The 24,317-nt window shown below is 43.3% G+C and overlaps 3 protein-coding genes and 1 pseudogene across 4 annotated transcripts; 3 read left to right on the top strand and 1 right to left on the bottom strand.

Moving 5' to 3' along the window:
• The first annotated feature begins 4 nt into the window (after positions 1 to 4).
• Positions 5 to 4,320, top strand: LOC136439186 (aldo-keto reductase family 1 member B1-like). The gene is made up of 10 exons (XM_066434444.1): positions 5 to 978; positions 1,334 to 1,501; positions 1,702 to 1,818; positions 2,094 to 2,162; positions 2,334 to 2,450; positions 2,727 to 2,833; positions 3,289 to 3,370; positions 3,482 to 3,565; positions 3,852 to 3,934; positions 4,138 to 4,320. Exons 1-10 carry the CDS (start codon positions 691 to 693, stop codon positions 4,178 to 4,180), a joined length of 1,158 nt encoding a protein of 385 aa, XP_066290541.1. The 5' UTR covers positions 5 to 690; the 3' UTR covers positions 4,181 to 4,320.
• LOC136439193 (1,5-anhydro-D-fructose reductase-like) lies at positions 4,197 to 12,138 on the bottom strand. Of its 2 annotated transcripts, XM_066434452.1 has the most exons (10): positions 11,884 to 12,132; positions 10,958 to 11,125; positions 10,348 to 10,464; positions 6,866 to 6,931; positions 6,368 to 6,484; positions 5,975 to 6,084; positions 5,588 to 5,657; positions 5,255 to 5,338; positions 4,955 to 5,037; positions 4,197 to 4,689 (listed from the first exon to the last, which is right to left on the bottom strand). In XM_066434452.1, the coding sequence occupies exons 1-10, from the start codon at positions 11,953 to 11,955 to the stop codon at positions 4,635 to 4,637; spliced, it is 942 nt and encodes a 313-aa protein (XP_066290549.1). In that variant the 5' UTR covers positions 11,956 to 12,132; the 3' UTR covers positions 4,197 to 4,634. The 2 variants fall into 2 exon arrangements, with proteins under 2 accessions (XP_066290549.1, XP_066290550.1); XM_066434453.1 differs by lacking the exon at positions 6,866 to 6,931 and having other exon boundaries at positions 11,884 to 12,138.
• Positions 12,139 to 12,758: 620 nt separating this feature from the next.
• Positions 12,759 to 17,372, top strand: LOC136439190 (aldo-keto reductase family 1 member B1-like; annotated as a pseudogene).
• A 1,396-nt stretch (positions 17,373 to 18,768) lies between these two features.
• LOC136439192 (aldo-keto reductase family 1 member B1-like) lies at positions 18,769 to 23,874 on the top strand. The gene is made up of 10 exons (XM_066434451.1): positions 18,769 to 19,008; positions 19,457 to 19,624; positions 20,535 to 20,651; positions 21,031 to 21,102; positions 21,352 to 21,468; positions 21,657 to 21,763; positions 22,156 to 22,246; positions 22,588 to 22,671; positions 23,140 to 23,222; positions 23,461 to 23,874. Exons 1-10 carry the CDS (start codon positions 18,934 to 18,936, stop codon positions 23,489 to 23,491), a joined length of 945 nt encoding a protein of 314 aa, XP_066290548.1. The 5' UTR covers positions 18,769 to 18,933; the 3' UTR covers positions 23,492 to 23,874.
• Positions 23,875 to 24,317: the final 443 nt, after the last annotated feature.

Here is a 24,317-nt window from a genome sequence, read left to right as displayed (position 1 = left end):
GTTTAAATTAAAAAAAAAAAACGTATGCCAGTTTATTACACGATCTGAAACAGGGCAGCGTGCACAGGGCAGCGTGCCTGTTGAGAGAACAAGTGTAGAAGTCGGTTGGTATCACCCGAAACAAGACAACCAGAAAGTAAAACATGGGATAATTCAGACCCTTCTAAAAAGTCAGCCCATCAAGCGGCGCCCCCAGAGCTCAAGGTCATATTGCACCGCTGATCAATCCAAACACCTTACGGGATTTTGCTTAAAATAGTTGAATCTATATACAGATTAATAGACAAAACACCATTACATCTGTTGAAGTCTTGTTTTTTCACCAATTAGAATTGAAATTTAGATGTGGTTGCCCTTCAGAAACAGGAAATATACACTCGACCTCTTCCATTGATGAAATGCGCCGCCTGTATTCGTGTACGCGTCACTTCTTGTACCAAATGAGTGCGTTAAGGATTGATGTGGACGCTTACCTTGACGTTTTTTTACCTTTCGATCAAGAATTGTCCATCCGCTTACATGATCTATACCTGGGCAAAAACTACAAAATGACACGACAACGACAAACCTAAAATAGAGACAAGTTTGCTGAATACACTATACTGTGTGAGTGTGCGCAGCTTCATATGTTGACTCCAGTCTCCTGTTTGTAACAGACGAAAAACGTCAAACCTTAAAAGCACGTTCAACATGCAACTCCAGACTGCGAGGGACAAAAACAGAGATCGCCGTTTTCATATGAACCCGCCCCCGGCTCTTAACGGCCCGCCCCCTTTTTATAAATTAGCGAGTAAAGGTTGTGAGAGACAAAGGTCACCGGTCACAAGACGTTGCACGGCTCCACGGCGAGTTGCAGAAGTGTTGCTGACGTGCCAAACGGAGAGCGTTTCCTTTTCTACTATGGCTGGAGTGGCTGTTCCAATTGTGGAACTGACTGGAGGAGTCAAGTTCCCCATGATCGGGTTCGGAACATGGCAGGTGAGTGACCTTTTAGAAGGTCGCTATTTTACATGTTCATTGGTGATACCGGATTTACGATAATAGGTGCCAAGCCACTGTATATATATATTATGCTAAGAATAGAACACGCAACCAATACAATGAATCGGTTTGGAATGGTGTTTGAGACACCTCACTCGTTTGGAAATACATGTAGGTCTGACATCATACACTGCATTTAGACGTGAATGACCTCAGGCACTTGAACCTTTGACCTCACCCGCTGTACATTGACGACAGCCGTTACGTGGCAAGCGGACGATTTCACTTTAACAAACCTTGAAGTGAGGGGGGAGACAAGGTTGACAAGGTAGTTTTTGTATTGCTACCGTAGTCCGCTCCTGACGTGGTTGGGAATGCCGTGAGGACCGCCATAGACGCGGGGTACCGACACATCGACTGCGCCTGGAACTACTTTAACGAGAAGGAGGTGGGGCAGGCCATCAAGGACAAGATCGCGGAGGGGAAGATCAAGAGAGAGGATGTCTTCATCACCACTAAGGTAAGGAACAGGGCTCAGGACTTTGTGGTATGAATGCATATGGTTATAATCTTACAAGCTTTGATACAATACTTATGTCTTAGCATATCGCTTGTAGTTCTACCACAGTGTGTGTAAACTGTAAGGCCATGGTGGGAAATAGGTGGCGGGACTAGCAGTACTGATCGAGTTAGCTGACTGTACCTGATGTCTTTACCTAGCTGTGGTGTACTTACCATCGGCCCGAGGACGTGAAGCGAGGGTTTCAGGAGAGCCTGAACGACCTGGGACTAGACTACATAGACCTGTTCTTGATACATGGACCACCAGCCTTCAAGGTAAATGATAACATAAACATAAGGGAAAAAAAGGAAACATTACAGAGAACTATTTTCCTCTCTCGTGTGTCGGTATCTATGGTGTCCAAAAGACATATATTGGGGGTACAAATAACATATTAAGCTTCTCTGGAAAGGTAAAATGTCTGAAATGCTATCACTAATAAATAGCTTGTAAAAGGCACATTGATCAGACCTAGGTCTAACAGAGTGTTCTTTATGTCATCTGCAAGTGAGCTGAGTAATTCTATTCTATGCACCTATTTGTTTTCCAGCCCGGACCGAAGTGGTTCCCTACTGACGACAGTGACTTTGATGACACGGACTATGTGGACACGTTCAAGGTACAGGAGCAATGTGTCTTCTGCTGACTCCATATTATGTCAAATTTCTGTCAAGCTAAGACCAAAGTATATACGCGTAGGTCAATTGTTATGTAAGCTTGCTCGTGCAACAACAATGGTTTGAATTATTGCCGCAAAGCTTCACTGATCTATTTCTGTGATATTCCGCAGGCTATGGAGTCCCTTGTTGATGAGGGTTTGTGCAGGGCGATCGGCTTGTCCAACTTCAACACCCAGCAGCTGGAGCGGGTACTGCAGAACTGCCGAATCAAACCTGCCGTCAATCAGGTCGGGGGACACTCATTTTCTCTGGGCCGCGGGTTTTCTACTCATAACGTTCTACTTTTTGAAGGATATGATATAACGCGCTTTATTAGACGAAGTACTCGCTACTTATAATAAAGTAATGTTAAATCGAACAGCATGCTGTCAATAAGAATTACAAATTGCACGCGGCTGTTCGGGAGGGTGCAGTCACATTGATACCGTGAGTTGTGTGTGAAACGTAACGTTATTATTTCATTAAGTTTGAAAAGATTCAAAATGAATCCTTCGATTTCCCAGGTGGAGCTTCACCCGTACTTGGTGCAGCAGAAGCTCGTGGATTACTGCAAGTCCAAGAACGTGGTCATCACAGCCTACAGCCCGCTCGGCTCACCCGGCAGGGACTTGTAGGTTCCCCTGTCTTCTGTTATTTTCCAGTGACTTCGCTGATTCTAGCTACGTTTCGTGCCTTTTTGTTACCAGCCAAAGTAACATTTGATGATACTCATGATAACGTCATCTGATACAGATTTGCCTGAGGTTCCATGACAAGCAAAGAGAAGGCTTTAAAACATTGTTCGGGATATTTACATATAAAGTGCGATTGAAACTCTTTCTGTTCGCTGAGATGGACGCTTCTATGCAAAAGTGATGTGAAGTACAGAAAATGTTGCAACAAAATGAACGCAACAAGATAGCCAAGAGCGCTAACCTGACGTATAACGCACAACGTCTTTTTCAACATCTGAGAATAACAACGAATGTCTTTAAGTGATTTACTTGACAACCACAAGACCGTAAAATGTTTCAGTGTGCTTGATGAAACGTATCCAACATGTACCTTGATTCCCTTCCCCTGCAGTGCCCAGCCAGGGGAGGCCAGGGTTCTGGAGGACCCTGTCGTCCTAGACATCGCTAAGAACCATGGGAAGACACCTGCACAGGTCTATAGCATTTTCGTTAACACATTTTTAGTTGCAAGTGGTCGCACATGACATCTACTAGTAAATGTTTGAACTTTCAATGAAAACACGGTTTTTGAATAATAATTACAGGTCCTGCTGCGCTATCACTTGGATCGCGGGATTGTTGTCATCCCGAAAAGTGTCACCCCAAGTAGGATCAAGGAAAACCTACAGGTAAAGTACCCAAACATTTCTACTTCTCATTAATAACCAACAGGTCCTGATCAATGGTCGATGCCGGATAAGATTGTCGGGAAGTGCTATCATATAATAATTGTATTTCAAGATGATTTATGATTTAAGAAAAAAAGATAACTCAACATAATGTTCATCAAACGTACTTCTTATTTCAACTACAGTACTTGGAACATCTCCATATCACGATGCCATGTTCATAAACCTATTGCTCTATCCAGAAGATATTGCGTGCACATTGAAACTTTTTTATACTTCTTTTCAGGTTCTCGACTTTTCGCTGACCGCCGACGATATCAAGACGCTGGGCAGCCTAGACCGGAAGAACCGCTATGTCGACTGGTCATTGTAAGAACCCCTTGATGTACTTCTCTTCATGTTACGTCTATGATTCACTAAACGTTGTTCTAGTTACTAGTGTAGTCAGACATCTAGGTATTTGTGAAAATTCAGTGTGAATGGCAAACTTGTGTCTGATTTCTTTTCTATCACAAACTTTCTGCGTCTATAATGATACACAAGATGTAACAGTCTTTTCCATCCCGTTTCAGCTGCAAGACCCACAAGTACTTCCCCTTCAATGACTCTGCATAGTCAACCATGGTGGATGTAACTTTCCACGAATGTAAATTTAATCGAAACGTCACTTGGAGCAATCCACGTATACATTGCTATTGTCTTAATATCCACAGTTGGTTTTCAAATAACGTCACAAATAAACAGATAGCATTCTAGCATGTGTCTGCAGTAAATGACGGTAGTAGTATGTATAGAGCTACCTGCATTGATGCACGTCGCTATCTTTTATCATGGACCACGATGTACAGTTTAAACTCTTGAACAAACTAACCTTGATAATTTTACATTAACAAAAATGAGGCAGAAATTGGACTATTCCACCACGATAATTGTAATCCATATATATATAACATTTTAAGTAACGCTAATGACAGTTTACACATCTTTATGAACTGATCGTCACGACAGAGATTATAGCTACATAATCAAACAACGAAAGGCCAGTTTGGGTAGGGTGATATTTCAAGTGTCATTGTGCCGATCTTGGCTGGTCATCGAATGGGTAATATTTATGTGTCCTGGAGCTGAAACAAAAGCGAAATGTCATAAACGCAATACATCATTAGAATGTAATATATATGGCCATAAGAATCTAGTGTGCCAGTATTTCAGTATAAATAACCCGGTAAATTGAAAAGTATTACCCTCAGAACTTTAACGAACGTAGCACATATATACAATTCCTGTTGTCGTTCGTCGCGGCTGTTGCCTAATGGGTTTTATGCATGGTCCGAGAAGGGAGAGCACTGGGTTTACTCATGTCAGAAAACACGTTCAGTAAATACTCACTATTGCCACGTGACGTATCGGTGATTCCTATTCAGACTGTTCAGACTCCTGATGTCATCTTCTGTGAGTCTAAAGTCAAACACCTACGAAACGAAAAAGGAAAGAACAGCGGATTATTCGTATCTATTTGGCCCACTTTCTCTATTGCCTTATTGGGCTGAACATCACCTTTACAAGTGGTGAAAACATTGTATCACAACTTCTTAAAACATTCACTATAACATCATACGCACATCTATGTGACCAGTGGTATGTGAAATGTGCAGAATTTGAGACGAGGGCATGACCATACGTACATACCTCTAGGTTCTGCAGGATCCTGGCCGGGGTAATACTCTTTGCCAGGACGGACAGCCCACGTTCAAGGTGATAGCGGAGCAGTACCTACATGGAACACTTCATCATCAATTCAAAAGAAAAGGAGAAAACGAGTTCTCTCATCAGTATACTCTACGAGTCTAAGATTGGGGAGATGGGCCTATCTACGTATAGATCGCTGCATGGTTGCTAAATCAGTAGGTTAGGGCCACATGGCATTTTATCAATTTGCACTTTAGATCCAGATTCATACATATATGATGCCGTGTTTCATATTCATAGGCTGCGACATAGTCAACAAATATGAAGTCGAACCTGTGCAGGAGTTTTCCCGTGCCTTTTCCCTATCGCCACAACGACTGGGTCTTCCAATAAGCGTGGCTCACTAGAAATGCAGTGAAAAGAGAGAAAGCATCACCAGTCACCTAGCGAATCATGTATGAGAAATATGCAAAAAAAGTGCCACGCTTTCACAGCTCATCTGGGTGTGACTCATTTGATTATGATTGTTCCTCAAAGCATGAATCTTTGAATGTACGGAAATTGATCCACTTATGCCACCACACCATTAAGCTTGATATATCTGTACACAATTTATGCTTTTACGAGACATCAATGCTTCTAAAACATAAATCACAAACATCATGTCATCACCGATTTTCTTTCGTCTTGACGAGAGGAAAATGGACATGATCAACCTACTTTCCAACCTCAGGGGTCGAGCCGAAGGGACTGTAGGCAGTAAGGATGATATCCTTGGATTGGCAATACTTGATCAGGTCCAGCTGGGGCAGGTATGGGTGCAGTTCTACCTGGAGAAAAACGAAAAAGTTTGATTACAAGTACTTTTGGGCCCGCATCTGTAATAGCTATAGCTGCGTTGCAAAGTGAACCGGTCATAATTGCCCTCATCACCGAAACGTCGGTTGAATAAATCACAAAGATTCTTTGATCAATCTAGATATGATTACTATTGCTGGGTGATTTAGTGAAAAGCAGAACACACATACAAAACAGTGACAAATAGTTAGTCTTGTACAGCGTTTAACGTTTAAAATCAGTGGTATGCAATATTGCCGTTAGCATTAAACGCACCTGATTAACGACAGGTTTGATTCTGCACGCTTGCAGCACTCTGTCAACCTGCCGGCTGTTGAAGTTGGACACGCCCAGAGATCTGGTCAGACCTTCATCAACAAGAGACTCCATGGCCTAAACACGAATTACATCATTGGTACTATAATTCATAGTTCATTTATAGGGACGACACGGGAAGGATCATAGGGGATGGATATGGAGAGAACGTTACACCACCAGCTACGGATAAAGTAAAATTAGACAGAGAACGTTATAATGGAGGTAAAAATGTCCATCTAAAAATGGTCCTACCACCCTTTATTGTCCGTCCTATTGCACTGTATATCAGAAAAGATAGCTAATATAGCCACTTCTGATGATCACTATAGGAATCTAAAACATGTGCAAACGTGTGACATGTACAATGTGACCTTGATAAAGAACTAGAGAAAAATATTGGAATACAATATCTGAAGGTACATGCTTTGAAACATATCAATAATAACTACTTCTAACCTTCCAAGTGTCGACATAGTCTGTATCATCATAGTCACTGTCGCTGGTCGGGCGTATCTTGGGTCCCTGTGGTACACAGGTGTTTCTCTTAGTGAAATGACACAACCAAACCGACACAACACAATACTACATAGCACAACACAACACAACACAAAGTACAAGAGAAGCATACGTACATAGAGATGCGGCCTAGATTGCGGCCTAGATTGCGGCCTACATTTTACTGTGCGGCCTAGATTGCGGCCTAGATTGCGGCCTAGATTGCAGCCTACATTGCGGCCTACATTGCGGCCTACATGTTACTTTGCGGCCTAGATTGCGGCCTACAATTTACTTTGTGGCCTACATTGCGGCCTGCATTTTACTTTGTGGCCTAGATTGCAGCCTAGATTGCAGCCTACATTGTGGCCTATATGCTACTTTGCGGCCTAGATTGCGGCCTAGATTGCAGCCTACATTGCGGCCTGCATTTTACTTTGCGGCCTAGATTGTGGCCTACACCGCAGCCTACAATTCACGTTGCGGCCTAGATTGCGGCCTTCATTTTACTTTGAGGCCTAGATTGTGGCCTAGATTGCGGTCTAGGTTGCAGCCTACATGTTACTTTGTGGCCTAGATTGCGGCCTAGATTGCGGCCTAGATTGCGGCTTAGATTGCGGCCTAGATTTCGGCCTACATTGCGGCCTGCATTTTACTTTGCGGCCTAGATTGCGGCCTACATTGCGGCCTACATTGCGGCCTACATGTTCCTTTGCGGCCTAGATTGCAGTCTAGATTGTAGCCTACATTGCGGCCTACATTTTACTTTGCGGCCTAGATTATGGCCTACACCGCAGCCAAGATTGCGGCCTACTGTACGGCCTGGAATGCGGCCTACATTTTACTTTGTGGCCTAGATTGTGGCCTAGATTGCGGCCTACATTGCAGTCTACATTGCAGCCTAGATTGCGGCCTAGATTGCGGCCTAGATTGCGGCCTAGATGGTGGCCTACTGTACGGCCTGGATTACGGCCTACATTTTACTTTGCGGCCTAGATTGCGGCCTACTGTACGGCCTGGATTGCGGCCTACATTTTACTTTGTGGCCTAGATTGCGGCCTAGATTGCGGCCTACATGTTACTGTCCGGCCTTAATTGCGACCTAGATTTCACTGTGTGGCCTAACTTTGGGGCCTAGATTGCAGCCTAAATGTTACTTTGTGGCCTGTATTGCGGCCTAGGTTGCAGCCTACATGTTACTTTGTGGCGTAGATTGCGGCCTTGATTTTACTTTGTGGTCTAGATTGCGGCCTAGATTTTACTTTGTGGCCTTGATTGCGGCCTTCCTTTTAACTTTGCAGCCTAGATTGCGGCCTAGATTGCGGCCTACATGTCCGGCGTTAATTGCGGCCTCGATTTTACTTTGCGGTCTAGATTTTACTTTGCGGTCTAGATTGCGGCCTAGATTGCAGCCTACATTGCGGCCTACATTGCGGCCTAGATTGCGGCCTACATGGCGGCCTACATTTTACTTAACGGCCTAGATTGCGGCCTAGATGGCGGCCTACTGTACGGCCTGGATTGCGGCCTACATTTTACTTTGCGGCCTAGATTGCGGCCTACAATTTACTTTGCGGCCTAGATTGCGGCCTACATTGCTGTTTAGATTGCGGCCTACATGTTCCTTTGCGGCCTAGATTGCGGCCTTCATTTAACTTTGTGGCCTAGATTGCGGCCTTCATTTAACTTTGTGGCCTAGATTGCGGCCTACATTTCACTGTGCGGCCTAGATTGCGGCCTAGATGGCGGCCTACATTTTACTTAACGGCCTAGATTGCGGCCTAGATGGCGGCCTACTGTACGGCCTTAATTGCGGCCTAGATTTTACTTTGCGGCCTAGATTTTACTTTGCGGCCTACATTTTACCTAGATTGCGTCCTAGATGGTGGCCTAGATTGCGGCCTACTGTACGGCCTGGATTGCGACCTACATTTTACTTTGCGGCCTAGATTTCGGCCTACAATTTACTTTGCGGCCTAGATTGCGGCCTAGATTGCAGCCTACATTGCGACCTAGATTGCAGCCTACATTGCGGCCTCTATTTTACTTTGCGGCCTAGATTGCGGCCTACATTTCACTGTGCGGCCTAACTTTGCGGCCTAGATTGCGGCCTAAATGTTACTGTCCGGCCTTAATTGCGGCCTAGATTGCAGCCTACATTTCGGCCTACATGTTACTTTACGGCCTAGATTGCAGCCTAGATTGCTGCCTACATTTTACTTTGCGGCCTAGATTGCGGCCTAGATTGCGACCTAGATTGCGGCCTGGATTGTGGCCTACATTTTACTTTGCGGCCTAGATTGCGGCCTGCATTTCACTGTGCAGCCTAGATTGCGGCCTAAATGTTACTTTGTGGCCTAGATTGCGGCCTAGGTTGCAGCCTACATGTGACTTTTTGGCGTAGATTGCGGCCTACATTTTACTTTGTGGCCTAGATTGCAGCCTAGATTTTACTTTGTGGCCTAGATTGTGGCCTTCATTTAACTTTGAAACCTAGATTGCGGCCTAGATTGCGGCCTACATGTCCGGCCTTAATTGCGACCTAGATTTTACTTTGCGGCCTAGATTGCGGCCTACATTCTACTTTACGGCCTAGATTGCGGCCTACATTTCACTGTGCGGCCTAACTTTGCGGCCTAGATTGCGGCCTAAATGTTATTTTGTGGCCTAGATTGCGGCCTAGGTTGCAGCCTACATGTTACTTTGTGGCGTAGATTGCGGCCTACATTTTACTTTGTGGCCTAGATTGCGGCCTAGATTGCGGCCTAGATTGCGACCTTACTTTGAGGCCTAGATTTTAGTTTGCGGCCTAGATTGGGCGCACATTTTACTTTGCGGCCTAGATTGCGGTCTAGATTGCTGCCTTGATTGCGGCCTACATTTTGCTTTGCGGCCTAGATTGTGGCCTTCATCTAACTTTGCGGCCTAGATTGCGGCCTAGATTGCGGCCTACATGTTACTGTCCGGCCTTAATTGCGGCCTAGATTTCACTTTGCGGCCTAGATTTTACTTTGCGGCCTAGATTGCGGCCTACATTCTACTTTGCGGCCTTGATTGCGGCCTAGATTGCAGCCTAGATTGCAGCCTAGATTGTGGCCTATACTTTACTTTGCGACCTAGATTGCGGCCTAGATTTTACTTTGAGGCCTAGATTGTTTTCTAGATTGCTTTCTAGATTGCTTTCTAGATTGCGGCCTATATGTGACTTTGTGGCCTAGATTCCGCGCTAGATGTTTCAAACCTTGATTTGAAATAACCTTTGCATCATAAGCAAAATGGAAGCGAATTTTGGTTATTGCTGTATCTCACCTTTAAAAAGCATTAAAAAATCTAACTGATTACGAATTTACGTTGACATTGCTAGGACGTATACTTCTCGTATGTTTGGCCATTCAAAGTTTAATACACGCCAGTTCACCCTGTCCAATGTATGCTATGCTAACCTTAAAGCCTTGCGGACCGTGCATGAGGTACATATCCACGTAGTCTAGACCCAGTTTGTCCAGACTGTCCGCTATGCCCAGTTTCACGTCCTCAGGCCGATGGAACGTGCACCACAGCTGTACAGACATGAGGTAAAAGGTGCACTGATTTTAAAGAGGAGATGATATCTGTTCACGTCACATGATTAGTGAAATAACCAGTGGCATGCATGGATCTTATCGTCAACAAAATATGCTGAACAAACCTATCACTGAGCCCAAAGTGGACTATTTGTAGCTACCGAACATATATCAGATGATACAGTTGTCAAGCATATGTACCCTATCAAATTCTTTCTTCTCTATCAGCTACAATGTGTTTTAACTCTGAGCTACCGACTTAAACCCCTATCTCACTGGACCCGCGGCACGCTAGCGACCTCGCTGCGACCAGCCGATTTCATCGATGAAAAACTAATCTTTTCAAGCTTCGTGCATGTGTTTTGCTGTCTTTTCAGTCATACTTGTACGTATCAACGGCATGATATTCCCATTCTAAAATCCAGTCTAGGACGTTGCGACGCCGCCAACGTGCCGCGGGTCCAGGGAGAGAGGGGATTTTACGTCTTACCTTGGTGACGATGAACAGCTCTCTCCGCTCCACCGTCCCGTCCCTGATGGCAGCCCTCACCCCCTGCCCCACCTCCGCCTCGTTCCCATAGTTCCACGCGGTGTCGATGTGTCGGTACCCTGCACCGATCGCCACCTTCACGGCTGTGGCGACTTCGTTCGGTTTGGACTATTCACAGTCATAAAGGACATATTTGATTAGCTACTAAGAAAGATTGGATGATATCATGCTAAGAAACATAAATGACGACGTTTTTCGTGGTTTTAATATGCCAATGGTTGAATACACATGACGGTTACGCGGAATGTAAAGGTAGAAAACGTACAAGATTTAAGTCATCAGCCAGGAATGATTATACCAGACCAAACCATTTACAATCTACCACTAAAACACACAGGTTGCAGTTTCATGATCCTACAGCTATCTTCAGTTGTGAAATCCATCCGTTGAAATGACGCGGCACCAAAAATCATAATATTCAAAGTTGACTGCAAGCTTATTTAAAAGTACTTAGTGGATTGTGTGTGTGTGTGTGTGTGTGTGTGTGTGTGTGTGTGTGTGTGTGTGTGTGTGTGTGTGTGTGTGTGTGTGTGTGTGTGTGAATATGTCATCTAGCGAGACGGAGTTTAACTGCAGACCAAGATTGATTTTCCATAGCCGAACATTGTCGAACTGTGGAAGTCGTAAATCAAATAACAGAGGTATATAGTTACACTACTAGCGATAATGAAACCTTTCCGTCGCATAACGCTGTTATGCCGTAAGCATGGCATGAATGCGTGCCTGAAGCAAGGAGGTTAAAATCATCTTAACCTCCTTGCCGAAGCATTTGGGACGGGCAGGCAGATGTCAATTGTCCGAGAAGTACGATCAACATATGTCCCCTGAACCATGTTTAACATGTAAAATCAATAGATATTTGTCACCTTCCATGTTCCAAGTCCTAAAACAGGCAGCCTGACACCTGATCGAAGTATAGTTGGAATGTTAACCGGCATGTTACATCGGTCATATTCATACACAGACGGCCAGTTCAGTTGCACGTTGACCCTCGTGCACTGTGACCTTTGTCCGCTCTATGACCTCACCTGATTATCCGGCAAACAAACGTAATGTGTTTGCTTGCAAACAAACGTAATGTGTTTGCTTATCCCAAACAGACGCAAGGTGTTTGCTTATCTCAAACAGACGCAACGTGTATGCATGTGGTCAGACGGCAGTGGTAGAAGGGAAGGCCTCAGCTCCATTAGAGTTGCGTCAGGCGTTCCACAAGGAACCGTTTTGGGACCATTACTCTTCCTCTTGTACATATATGACTTGCCAGACCAGCTCTATTTGAACAACATTTGTGAGGTTATTTGCCGATGACTGCCTGTTATATATAGAATTATCTACACAGAATGATCTGCAAGCTGATCTAAACGCCCTCGAGGAATGGCAAAGCAAATGGCTCATGCAGTTTAATCCCGAAAAATGTTACATCATGCACATAACAAACAAACGAACCCCAAATGTAACCACCTACCACAGTTCTGTGGACAGGTCCTAGCAACAACAAAAAGCCACCCGTACCTAGCCTAGGCGTTACATCAACAACTGGACTGAAGTGGGGTACCAACTTAAAGGCTAAGCAGACATTGGGCGTGAGCAAACGTAATTTGTGGGCATGCCCAGCAAAGGTAAAATCCCTTGCATACATACGTACACGTCGCGTGCCTGCGAAGCTGGGTGTTACGCCAAAGGGCGGTTATACCGGCTATGCAGATGCAGATACAGGTGGTCGAAAGGTCAACGGCCACAAGGTCAAATCCTGTGACGACAATGCAAGTCATCGTGCTCAGCGTTTTTACGCTTGCCACGTGTTCACCAAATGTGCTTATAAGTGGGGGTGGTGTAACGTTACATCATTACATGATAAGGCACACCGCATCAACCGTTACAGCAACTTGAGCGAGGCAGGTTAGCAGAATAAGTATAACACAAATCATCATGGCTGGTGCGGGACCAACGGCTGTTCTGAGTTCTGGCAAGAAAATGCCAGTTGGGCCTCGGAACATGGCAGGTACGTGACTGTAGAGCTTAACTAACGGAAATGGCATCCGTTCCCGGACGATTCGACCTAACTCACGGTTCACCTACAGTAGCATATATATGCTATCTGTCACATGCTATTCATCAAACATGCTTAACTCGGGGGGATGTCGAGGTAGCCTGCTTGAAAACATGATAGAATTAGGCTCTGTTGCAAATGATGACTCATTTCATTTCCCTTGAATTTGATACTCTCCAAGCAGAGCAAGGGTTTCGGCTGGTTTTTGACGTGTTTTTAGGCGTTTTTGTCGGGCTTTCTACTTTGTCATCTTTTTTGTTGTATAGCCAACCCAAGACAAAAAAGATGACAAAGTAGAAAGCCCGACAAAAACGCCTAAAACACGTCAAAAGCCAGCCGAAACCCTTGCTCTGCTTCGAGAGTAGAATTTTCCACATTCCCTTCAATCCTTGTATATTACTAACGTTAATATCCTTAATTTACAACATGTCGAAAGAACATTATGACATTTCGCTTTTTCAGTCGAAGTCTGAAGAGGTTTATAATGCCGTGAAAGTTGCCATTGACGCCGGCTACCGTCACATCGACACTGCCTGGGTGTACAAGAACGAGAAGGAAGTCGGACAGGCCATCAAGGAGAAAATCGCAGAAGGCAAGATCAAACGGGAGGATGTCTTCGTCACCACTAAGGTAGGCACCAAAATTGTTACATAGCTACAGTATCAATTATGCGAAAGAAGACGTTGTCTGAATACTTGATACTAGTATTCAATAATTGAAAAAAAAACATGTACCATGATTCCATAGTGGTAAATTACGGGAATTTGATATTTCTATCATACAGGTGAATTTATGAATACATTAATTTATACATGAATTATACAGGTGTATAAATTATCAAACATAAATCATGCAAATTAAAATCACATTTGCATAATTGAGAAAATGTTACAATAGTCGTATTTGCTAAGATGAGAATTTCATACTTGAAACGAATTGGTTTATTTTGGTAGACAACGTCATCAACCTATAAAAATCATTTGTATATGAAAATGAGGATATTACATAAATTGACGAAGGTATGAGGTCGTGGAACTCTAGTTTCAAATGAGAAGCACAGTTCCTTAAACATGCTGCACACGAACAAAAACAAATTGCCGTTTACCACACGTTACGTTTGGGCTTACGAGGGTGGAGATAATCTGGAATTAAGTACATCAGGTAACTTAATACATAAAACACATTAAAAAGTTGTAAAGATTGAAGTAACCACTGACGTCATGACCAACCATCACCAGGGGACATTGCTAGTCTACCTAATGATGGGTTTAGACGGATAGACAGACAGACAGACAGACAGGCAGACAGACAGTAAGACAGACAGACAGACAGACAGACAGGCATTCTTGGGCGAATATTCTGTGTGTTATTTACTCATTCTCTCTCTCCAGTTGTTCACCGCCTTCAGCCGGCCGGAACATGTCCGAGAGTGCATGACGCAGAGCCTGGCAGACCTGGGGCTGGACTACGTGGACTTGTACCTCATACACAGCCCCTTATGTTTCAAGGTCAGGGTTAGGACAGTGTAACACATGTGAACGTTTCTTCTCTATGTTAGTGGTGTTAAGTGTTTGTGACAGGTGTATGAAAGATTGGTCCAGCCGCGAATTATATTTTATCAATAGCAGCGTTGCCAACGAATGACATAACCTTATCAATAACTTGCTAAAATACCAATTGTACTAATGATCCATTTCTGTGCAATTTACATCTGCATTTGTGGTGATCTACACAAGTATAATGAGAAATTTAGGGCAGATTGATTCTTACCAGGTTTATCAAAGCTATTATAACTATTACTTTATAATCTGAACTTCGTATAGATGGATAGGCAGACAGACAGACAGACAGACAGTAACTTTTGTAAACGAGTATCAGACTAACGTTTCCTCCGTGTACCACACTCACCGTGTTCTGTGCCCGTGATACAGTACGGATCCAACCCATTCGCACATGCTGGTAATCCGGAGGAGCTTTATGATGACGTGGACTATGTCGATACTTGGAAAGTGAGTGGAAGCAAGAATTATGTGTAGGATTAGAATATCATGATTTCATCAAGCATTAAGGGCTTCCGATATGAGATATTGCAATACATACATTGTCTACTGTTATATACTGATATCCCAGCATAGGAGTATAATGCAAGTTAGTTATCCTTCACAATTGTTCTCATCTTTGTCAATATCTTAACAACCAGAAAATTATTTTCAACCGAGAGCAAACGATATTTGCCTGCTGTAAGGTCAGTGAAAGGCAGCATCTATGCTGGACCTAGCTAACTAACTTTGCGAATCGTAACTACATTTAGGGCATGGAGTCCCTGGTCGACGAGGGCTTGGCAAAGTCTATCGGGGTGTCGAACTTCAACCGTCAGCAGCTGGAGAGGCTACTGCAGAACTGCCGCATCAAGCCGGCTGTCAACCAGGTACCCGTTTGAACTTTGAATTCTTTCTTTGTTCCAGGAATTGAAATGAAAATGTGCCTTTTAGTGCAAGGACATGTAGCAATTGAGAACCCTATCTGCTATACGTATACAGTTCAACTCCATTCCTCTAGGTCTGCGAACAAACGGAATAACTCAATCAATCCTACAAGCAACTTACACTATTCATTTTGTAGGTGGAACTCCATCCTTACCTGGCCCAGCAGGACCTTGTTGACTTCTGCAAGAAGAATAACATTCTTGTGACGGCGTACAGTGGACTGGGGGCACCTGCTCGTCCCAAGTGAGTTGGCAGTCTCTACATTATTTCCAAACTCTTTGAAATAGATGTCACTTCCAACTATGAAACGATATGTTTAACATTAACTTATTGTTCTTCAAGAAGTTCCAAACAATATCCTATGTCTAAGTTATATCTGTAGAGAGACCTTGCGATTGTTTAATTCAAATGCCCGCTCTAACTCAGGATGATGTCAAACAAAACTGACGACCCAGTTTTGATGGAGGATCCAAGTGTTGTAGCAATTGGCAAGAAGTACGGGAAATCTGCTGCACAGGTATGTCACTGATCGCCCGAATTCTTTTATGTGTGGCTCTATTTGTTGCTAAGAAAACAACCCTAAGAGGCAACCTTTATACATGGACAGTACGATGTATGTATAGGCGTAGTGTTTTGAAACAGCTCGAATGTAATACTATGTTGTTTTTACACAGGTTCTCATCCGCTATCAGCTGGACCGAGGAGTTTCAATCATACCGAAGAGCGTCACACCCAGCAGGATCCAGGCCAACTTTGACGTGAGTAGCTTTTATTTCCATTACCATTTACGATTTTGCGATAATATTTACCACACACTTTGTAATGCATTTTTCAACCCCAGAAGCAATCATCAACAAATCTTAACATGGACGTTGCTAATATATGTTTCTATCACATACAAAAACAGAGATACAGCATCATCAGGATTCAACATAAGATGACGTTATTTTATTCCTTGTTGCATATCAAAGGTTATGAACTTCAGCCTTTCGAATGAAGACCTGGCGACCATTGCAGGGCTGGACCGGAATCTGCACTACCTTAATGGCGAGCGGTGAGTAGCGCTGATATCAATGTACAAATGTGTGCTAAGTCTACATAACCATACATTCTGTGTGAATATCGACAGGAGGTGTGGTAGCATAATAACGACGTTGCGCATGCGCAAAAGGGTGGTCATACCGGCTGAATCGTGCTTTGCGTTATGAGTGATATGTCTGTCGTATCAGCAAAACAACATATTCTACTAGTGATTTATTACGGAGCCTCAACTTTACTTTGAATGGAAAAATGTATAGATTATAGATGGCACGCATAAGCATGAGGTAACACATCGTATTATCATTTTACCTGTTGCAGCTTCAGCACTCACAAGTACTACCCCCTCTGAGAGCACATCAACTAGCCATCAGTGGCACACGAAGAAGAAGAACAGTCGGAACATCCAGTAATCTTGGGTTTTTAAGATATGATAAACATCTGACAAGAGATGTAAAACAAAAACGTTGTGAGAGAAACGTCTTGTTACGAATAAGAACATGTTGAACCGACACGGTAAATAATGAATAAACATTTGATTAGTCAACGATGATAAAAGCAGATGCAAGTAGGAACACCAGTCCTTGCTTACATAACGCTGTAGCAGCTGCAGAAAAGTGGCGGTATACCTGTATACCTTGTTATTCATAATGATATTGTGAAATGCAATACGCCTTGAAAAATTTCGAGTACTAGTAGTTTTCCACCTTGCGTAATAGAGCTGTAAATCAATAAAATATTACATTTTGTGGACCAGCCTTGCTGCGTTGCGCGAATTTCATTGATGCGTGTGTGTTTAACGGACTACTGGATTATAGAAACTGGTCGGAAAGGAAAACTGAGCGTGTATCGAAATATGCATTGATTTACGTTTTGATAAACTACGTCGCATTTGCACCGAATCTAAACTAGGGTAAATACTGGAGACATGGAATGTTGATAATTCATACTTAAAAGTAACTATAGACTATATGACGTATCTTACATGAAAATACGCAACATGTATGAATTTGAACTTCACAGTCAGTGACCTCTAACTCGCAATATACACATCCCCGTGAGTTTGATATGGAGAGCCTGGTAGTTTGGTCTCCGCATCCCATCTCTAGTGTTGGTGTTTGGCTGGTCCAAAGTTCAGGTGCCCTCAACAAAGGCAGGTTATCAGGTGTCCGATAGAAGAAAAATACACAGAAGAAAAGCTGTTCAAAGACAAAGGCTAAGACACTTGACTGACCATGAATCGCTTCCTATATACGAAAATGTAAGCCATCTTGTGTGTTTATGTTTGTCACGTGTCCACCGAACAATCGCTTATAAATGTAGCGATAAGGTCCCGGTTACACATAGCCGAACATGGCTCCCGAACGCTTGCCGACCCAGGCGGTAGTTCGGGAGCAGTCTGACAAGTTTTTAGGTCACGCCTATCTTTGGCGCCGAACATGTCCCAACAATCTCCTAACCAGTAAATGACTGAGGCCCGAATGCTTTCTAACCTACTCCCAACCGTCCCGACCTCTGACAAGTTTTTAGGCCACGCCTATCTTTAGCGCCAGACTTGAGCCGAGCATGCGCCGAACATGTCCCAACCATCTCCTAATCAGTAAGTGACTGAGCCCCGAATGCTTTCCAACCTACTCTCAACCGTCCCGACCTCTAGCCAAATCTCTCCTGACTAATTCCCGACCGGTTGCTAACCCTCGCACGAATTGAAATGGACATATTCAGCGACTTTCAAAAGACGGGTCATTTTCATTTTCAATCAAAATAATCCATTCTCCTATGTTGTTAACATCAACAAGACATCGAATTTGGATCACAGTTAGCTTAAATAAGGCTTTTAGCTTTCTTCTCTGTTTTGGGTCGTGTGAAAGTCGGTGGTGATTCGCCCACGTTCTGGTAGTAGTCAGTTTGGTTGGGAATGAGTTAGCAGAGATATATCTATGGCCTTGGGGTGAGTTATGGGTAGGTTGGAATCTAGTTGTGAGTAAGTCAGCAGTAGCTATGGCGTGGTTAAGATTCAAATTTTACTGCTGACTTACTACCGAACACCAGCCGAAGACTAGCCGACCGTGCCGAACACCAGCCAACCCATTCCAGACCCTCCGTCCAGAGCCGAATGTTGAACATTTTAAAAACATTCGGCTGGCGCAGCCGAACACCAGCCGACTCAGCCGAACACCAGCTGACTCAGCCGCTCGGCTATGTGTAAAGAGTTAACAGAGATTTGTCACGTGATCACAAAATATGCATATGAATAAGGGTGGTTTAACGTTACCAAGCACACCGCGTCAACCATTATAGAATTTCAGCGAGGCAGGTCAGCAGAAAAACCGCAAATCATCATGGCTGCTGCGGGACCAACGGCTGTTCTGAGTTCTGGCAAGACAATGCCACTCTTGGGCCTAGGAACATGGCAGGTACGTGACTGTAGAGCTTAACTCAGAATCAGGGAAATAGCACCGGATTCCGTTCCCTGACGATTCGATCTAACTCACTGTTCGACAACAGTAGCATATATGTTATCTTAGTATCTATCACATGCAATCTATTCATCAAATATGATTTACAAGGGATGTTGATCTAATCTCTACATAAACGGGGAGGTAGCTTGCCTAAACAAATGATATAATCAGGCTCTGTTCATTTCCCTTGAATTTGACACAATCCTTGTGTGCTATTACACTGTAGTATCATTTAGTACTCGAAATCTAGCCTGGGTGCCATCCTATTTCTACCGGGGCTCCTACACTCGCTACCCTAGAAGTGAGTGTAGGAGCCCCGGTAGAAATAGGATGGCACCCAGGCTAATTGAAATCTACAAATACGTGTCGAATGTTATGACATGGTCCTATTTCGTTATCTCAGTCGAAGTCTGAAGAAGTGCTTAATGCCGTGAAAGTTGCAATTGACACCGGCTACCGTCACATCGACACCGCCCGGGTGTGGGGAAACGAGAAGGAAGTCGGACAGGCCATCAAGGAGAAAATCGGAGAAGGCAAGATCAAGCGGGAGGATGTCTTCTTATCCAGTAAGGTAGGCACCGATATGCGCGCGCGATAGGGCGATACTATATAAACTTGCTACAGATAAATTGTATTTTGAAACAGTGACGTTTATCATCTTCGCCTAGCTGAAAGGTTATGTTTTCGGTTGTGCCATTGTGGGGGGTGTGTTCGGCTGACATGTGGGTGTGTATGTAGGTCAGCAGCATAACATGAGTAGCTGTCGATGGATCTTTGTGATATTTGGTAGGTAGGTAGCGGTTGTGGAAAAAAGGTCAATTAAAAATGGTTTACCGGGTGTTTTCTTACGGTACTGCAGTGGAATGAGTATGTATGTGTGTTTGTTTGTGTGTTTGTTTGTTTGTTTGTTTGTTTGTTTGCTTTTGGACAACACAATTTTGAGATGCTGTGGATGGTTCTGCATGATATTTGATACATATGTAGGGGTCGGGAAAAGGAAGGTCAAGTTCAATAATGGGCCTCCTAGCGGCTAGTTACGGTATTGGAGCGGAGCTTCAAAGTTTGAGGTCAAAGTTCTGCCAGTGCCAGGTTCATGATATTTTAGTAGTGGATAGGTCTTAGGGTAGGGTGTAAGTTGTGTAAGTTTGCCCCCTATCGGCCTGTTCTGAACTGCAGTGGACGTTTTTGTTGTTATCTTTGGGAGGGAATAACTCAAACAGGGGTTGATGAATATGGATTGCTTTTGGCAGACGGGTACTTTAGGCAGGGATTGACATAAAGTAATTCTTTTTACATGCAACTTATGCCATAATTTCTTAACTGTTTCAAATGAGAAGAACCGTTCTTTGAACGGGATACACATCCAACTGAACAAAAAAAATGCAAATCACAACAAGTTACATTTGGGCTTTACGAGGGTCGACAAACAACTTTCTTGTGGCCAATATTCTATGCATTACTTACTCATTCCCTCTCTCTAGTTGTTCACCAGCTTCAGCCGGCCGGAAAATGTCCGAGAGTGCATGACGCAGAGCCTGGCAGACCTGGGGCTGGACTACGTGGACCTGTACCTGATACACAGCCCGTTAAGTTTCAAGGTCAGCGTTAGGGCCGTGTAATACATTTATGTATCCTCTCTATGTGACTGGTGTTTAGTGTTAAATTGTGACAGGTGTACGACAGATGGGTCCAGCTGTGAATCATATCTTACCAATAGCAGCATTGCCAATGAAAAAACCTGATCAATAACTTTCAGTGATACTGATGACGTACTCATACTGTGTATCTTACATGTGGATTTTGGTTGTTCTAGATAGGCATAATGAGAAACGTTGGGAAGATTGATATCGATTCGTACCAGTCTCATCAGATTAATGAATTTCTTCTTTATCATCTGAACTTCATATGTACAGACTTGTAAACAAGAAGCAGACCAAGCCTTCTTCCCTCACTCTGCGTTTTGTACCCGTCATACAGTACGGATCCAGTCCCTTCTCTGGTACACCGGAGGAGGTCTTTGATGACGTTGATTATGTCGATACGTGGAAGGTGAGTGAAAGCAAAGATTATAACAGTATCCCGACACATGGGCGTCAAGTCTGCTCTAGGTTATTTTTTAGTTCAGGCGTAAAATGTAAGTTAGTTGTCTTTCACGATTGTTTTCATATTTGTCAATATTCAAACAACCAGAAAAGCATCTTCAACCGCCCCAGGAACGATATTTGCCAGCTGTTAGGCCAGTGAAATGCAGCGTCTATGCTGGATCAAATTAATCTTGCGTATCGTTGTTACATATAGGCCATGGAGCCTTTTGTTGATGAGGGCTTGGCAAAGTCTATCGGGGTGTCGAACTTCAACAGTCAGCAGCTGGAGAGGCTACTGCAGAACTGCCGCATCAAGCCGGCTGTCAACCAGGTACGTGTGTGAACCTTTGATTTTTGTCCAGGAAACGAAATGAAAACGTGCCTTCTAACGCAAGGACATGTAGTAATTGGGAAGCCTTTCTGCTGTACAGATCAACTCCGTTCCTTTTGGTCAACGAACAAACGAGATAACTTCCTCACTCCTATGCCTAAAAATAACTTGCACGGTTCATTTTGTAGGTGGAACTCCATCCTTACCTGGCCCAGCAGGACCTTGTTGACTTCTGCAAGCGGAATAACGTTCTTCTGACGGCGTACAGTGCACTGGGCGCACCTGCCCGTCCCAAGTTAGTTGACGATCTCTACGTTATTTCCCAACTCTTTTGAAATTGTTATCACGTCCAACTATGAAGCGATATGTTCAAGATTAACTTATTGTTCTTCAAGAAGTTTCAAACAGTATGTCGTAGTTATATCTGTAGAGAGACCTGACACTTGCTTTATTCAAATGCCATGATATTGACGACCCAGTTTTGATGGAGCAACTCTTTTTAAAACCGTTAAAATCTCCAAGTATTCCCCCACGTTGGACAATGGACACTAATATTTCATTTCTCTTCAAGAATTTTCAAACAGTATTCTAGCGTTATATTCGCAAAACAGTTTTGAGTAACTTTTGACTCTAAAGAATAAAATTAAAAACCTTGACAATCACGTATCTCAACCCAACCCCATCCAGGGTGTTTGCGAGTGGAGAAGAAGAACCAGTCTTAATGGAGGATCCAAGTGTTGTAGCAATCGCCAAGAAGTACGGCAAATCTGCTGCACAGGTATGACACTGATCACCTGAACATTTCATATCATGAGTGCCTCTCTAAAGAAAATAACTTTTAGAGGCAACCTGCATTCACAAACAGCACTATGTGTGGATGGGATGGAGCATACAAGATCGCATGACGGTGCACGTGACATGGGGGGGGGCAATATTTAGATAGATGCAATATATTACATGAACGAAAATCGCAAGTGGGCACCTGCTACCATGGTCTACTTCGGAAACAGCCACCAGAAGATATTTATGAAACCAAATTTGTGGACAAATTGTGTATTAAGTTAACACTAAAAAATCTCTTCGCACTTGAAACAGTTTGAATGTATTTATTTTACACAGGTTCTCATCCGCTATCAGCTGGACCGAGGAGTTTCAGTCATACCGAAGAGCGTCACACCCAGCAGGATCCAGGCCAACTTTGACGTGAGTAGCTTTTATTTTCATTACCATTCACGATTTTACGATAACATTACCACACACTTACCTAGCATGCTAGCAGCACATGGACAACTTCTTAATTTGAGTGTCAAAATAACACCATCGTATGGTTTGGGCGATTTTTTCCCAGATCTTTGACTTTGTCATGCAGTTTTTCAACTCCAGAAGCAATCATCAACAAATCTTAACTTTAACGTTCAAGCTAATGTATGTTGCTATTACGTACAAAAGAGAAAGAGATGTGGTACATCGGGATTTAGCATAAGATGATGTTTTTATCTACAAAAAAAAGTTTGGGTGTGTCAAAATCTTCCGAGGAGAATTACTGAACAAAGGAACAACAAATGTCCATGATATTTAGTATGCAGGTAGCTTAGACAGATATGTACATAATGGCGTGCAAATTATGAATATTGGAACTTGATTTTTTCCCTTCTTTGTTGCATATCAAAGGTCATGAACTTTAGCCTTTCGAAGGAAGACCTGGCGACCCTTGCAGGGCTGGACCGGAATCTGCGCTACCTTAATGGCGAGCGGTGAGTTTTCTTTGTGAAAAATATAAGATACAATCAATGTCAATATACACATCTGTGTGTCTAGTGTCGAACCGGAAGGTGGTGTTGCGCAACAGGGTGGTTAAACCGGCTGAATTGTGCTTTGTCTTCTGGGTAATATGTCTGCCGTATCAAACAACATATTATACCAGTGACAGACAATAGATGGCACTTATAAGCATGAAGTAACACATCGTATCATCTTTGTACCTTTTTGCAGCTTCAGTACTCACAAATACTACCCCTACTGAGTGCGCATCAACGAGTGGCACAAGAAGAAGAGAGAATTGAACATGGTTCCAGTGATTTTAGGTTGTTATTTTATGACAGAAGATGTAGAACAATAAAGTTGTCAGAGAAACGTCTTTTTAAGAAAAAGAACATGTTGAATCGACTCAGCATATAATGAACAAACATCAAGTTAGTCAACGATGATGAAAGCTGGCGCAAGTTGGAAACACCAGCGACTCCTTGCTTACATAAATTTGTAGCAGCTGTAGAAAAGTGGCAGTAGTTCTGCCTACATTGTAATTTATAATAAGATTTGCATAATGTTGACTACTAATATTTTTCCACCTTACCATTTTAGTAATAGAAATATAGATCAATAAAGTATTACCTTTTGTGGACCAGCCTTGTTGCGTTGTGTGAATTTTATTGATGATATGTGTATGTAACAGACACTGGGTTATAAAAACTGGTCGGAAGGGAAAACTGATCGGTGTATCAAAATATGCATTGTTTTAAGTTTTGGTAAAATGCAGACATATCGCATGACGTCACAGCTGCACTGATTTTGAGTTAGTTAAGTTAGTTTGAATCCTCCCACACCATTATTGATGTATAGGGCGGTGCCCATCTCCGTTTCATAGCCCTGGGCCACACTGTGGTGCAATCACTGTAGCAGGGGGCTAGTCCACTGGCAGTGAAGTGTGCTTAACTTCCATACTGTTTCAGAATTCGAAGTATGTACCATTTTTATAAAGTCTTTGGTATGACTCTAAGCGCCTCTTGTCCAGAGGTGTCCTACCTGGGGCTTGAACCCTAGTCCTTCTGGTCCAAGTAATTTGAACCAGA

This window comes from Branchiostoma lanceolatum, chromosome 7 (assembly GCF_035083965.1).
Source record: "Branchiostoma lanceolatum isolate klBraLanc5 chromosome 7, klBraLanc5.hap2, whole genome shotgun sequence".
NCBI classification, from domain to species: Eukaryota; Metazoa; Chordata; class Leptocardii; order Amphioxiformes; family Branchiostomatidae; genus Branchiostoma; species Branchiostoma lanceolatum.
The sequence above is the reverse complement of the archived record's forward strand: the minus strand, read 5'-3'. Positions and strand labels throughout refer to the sequence as shown.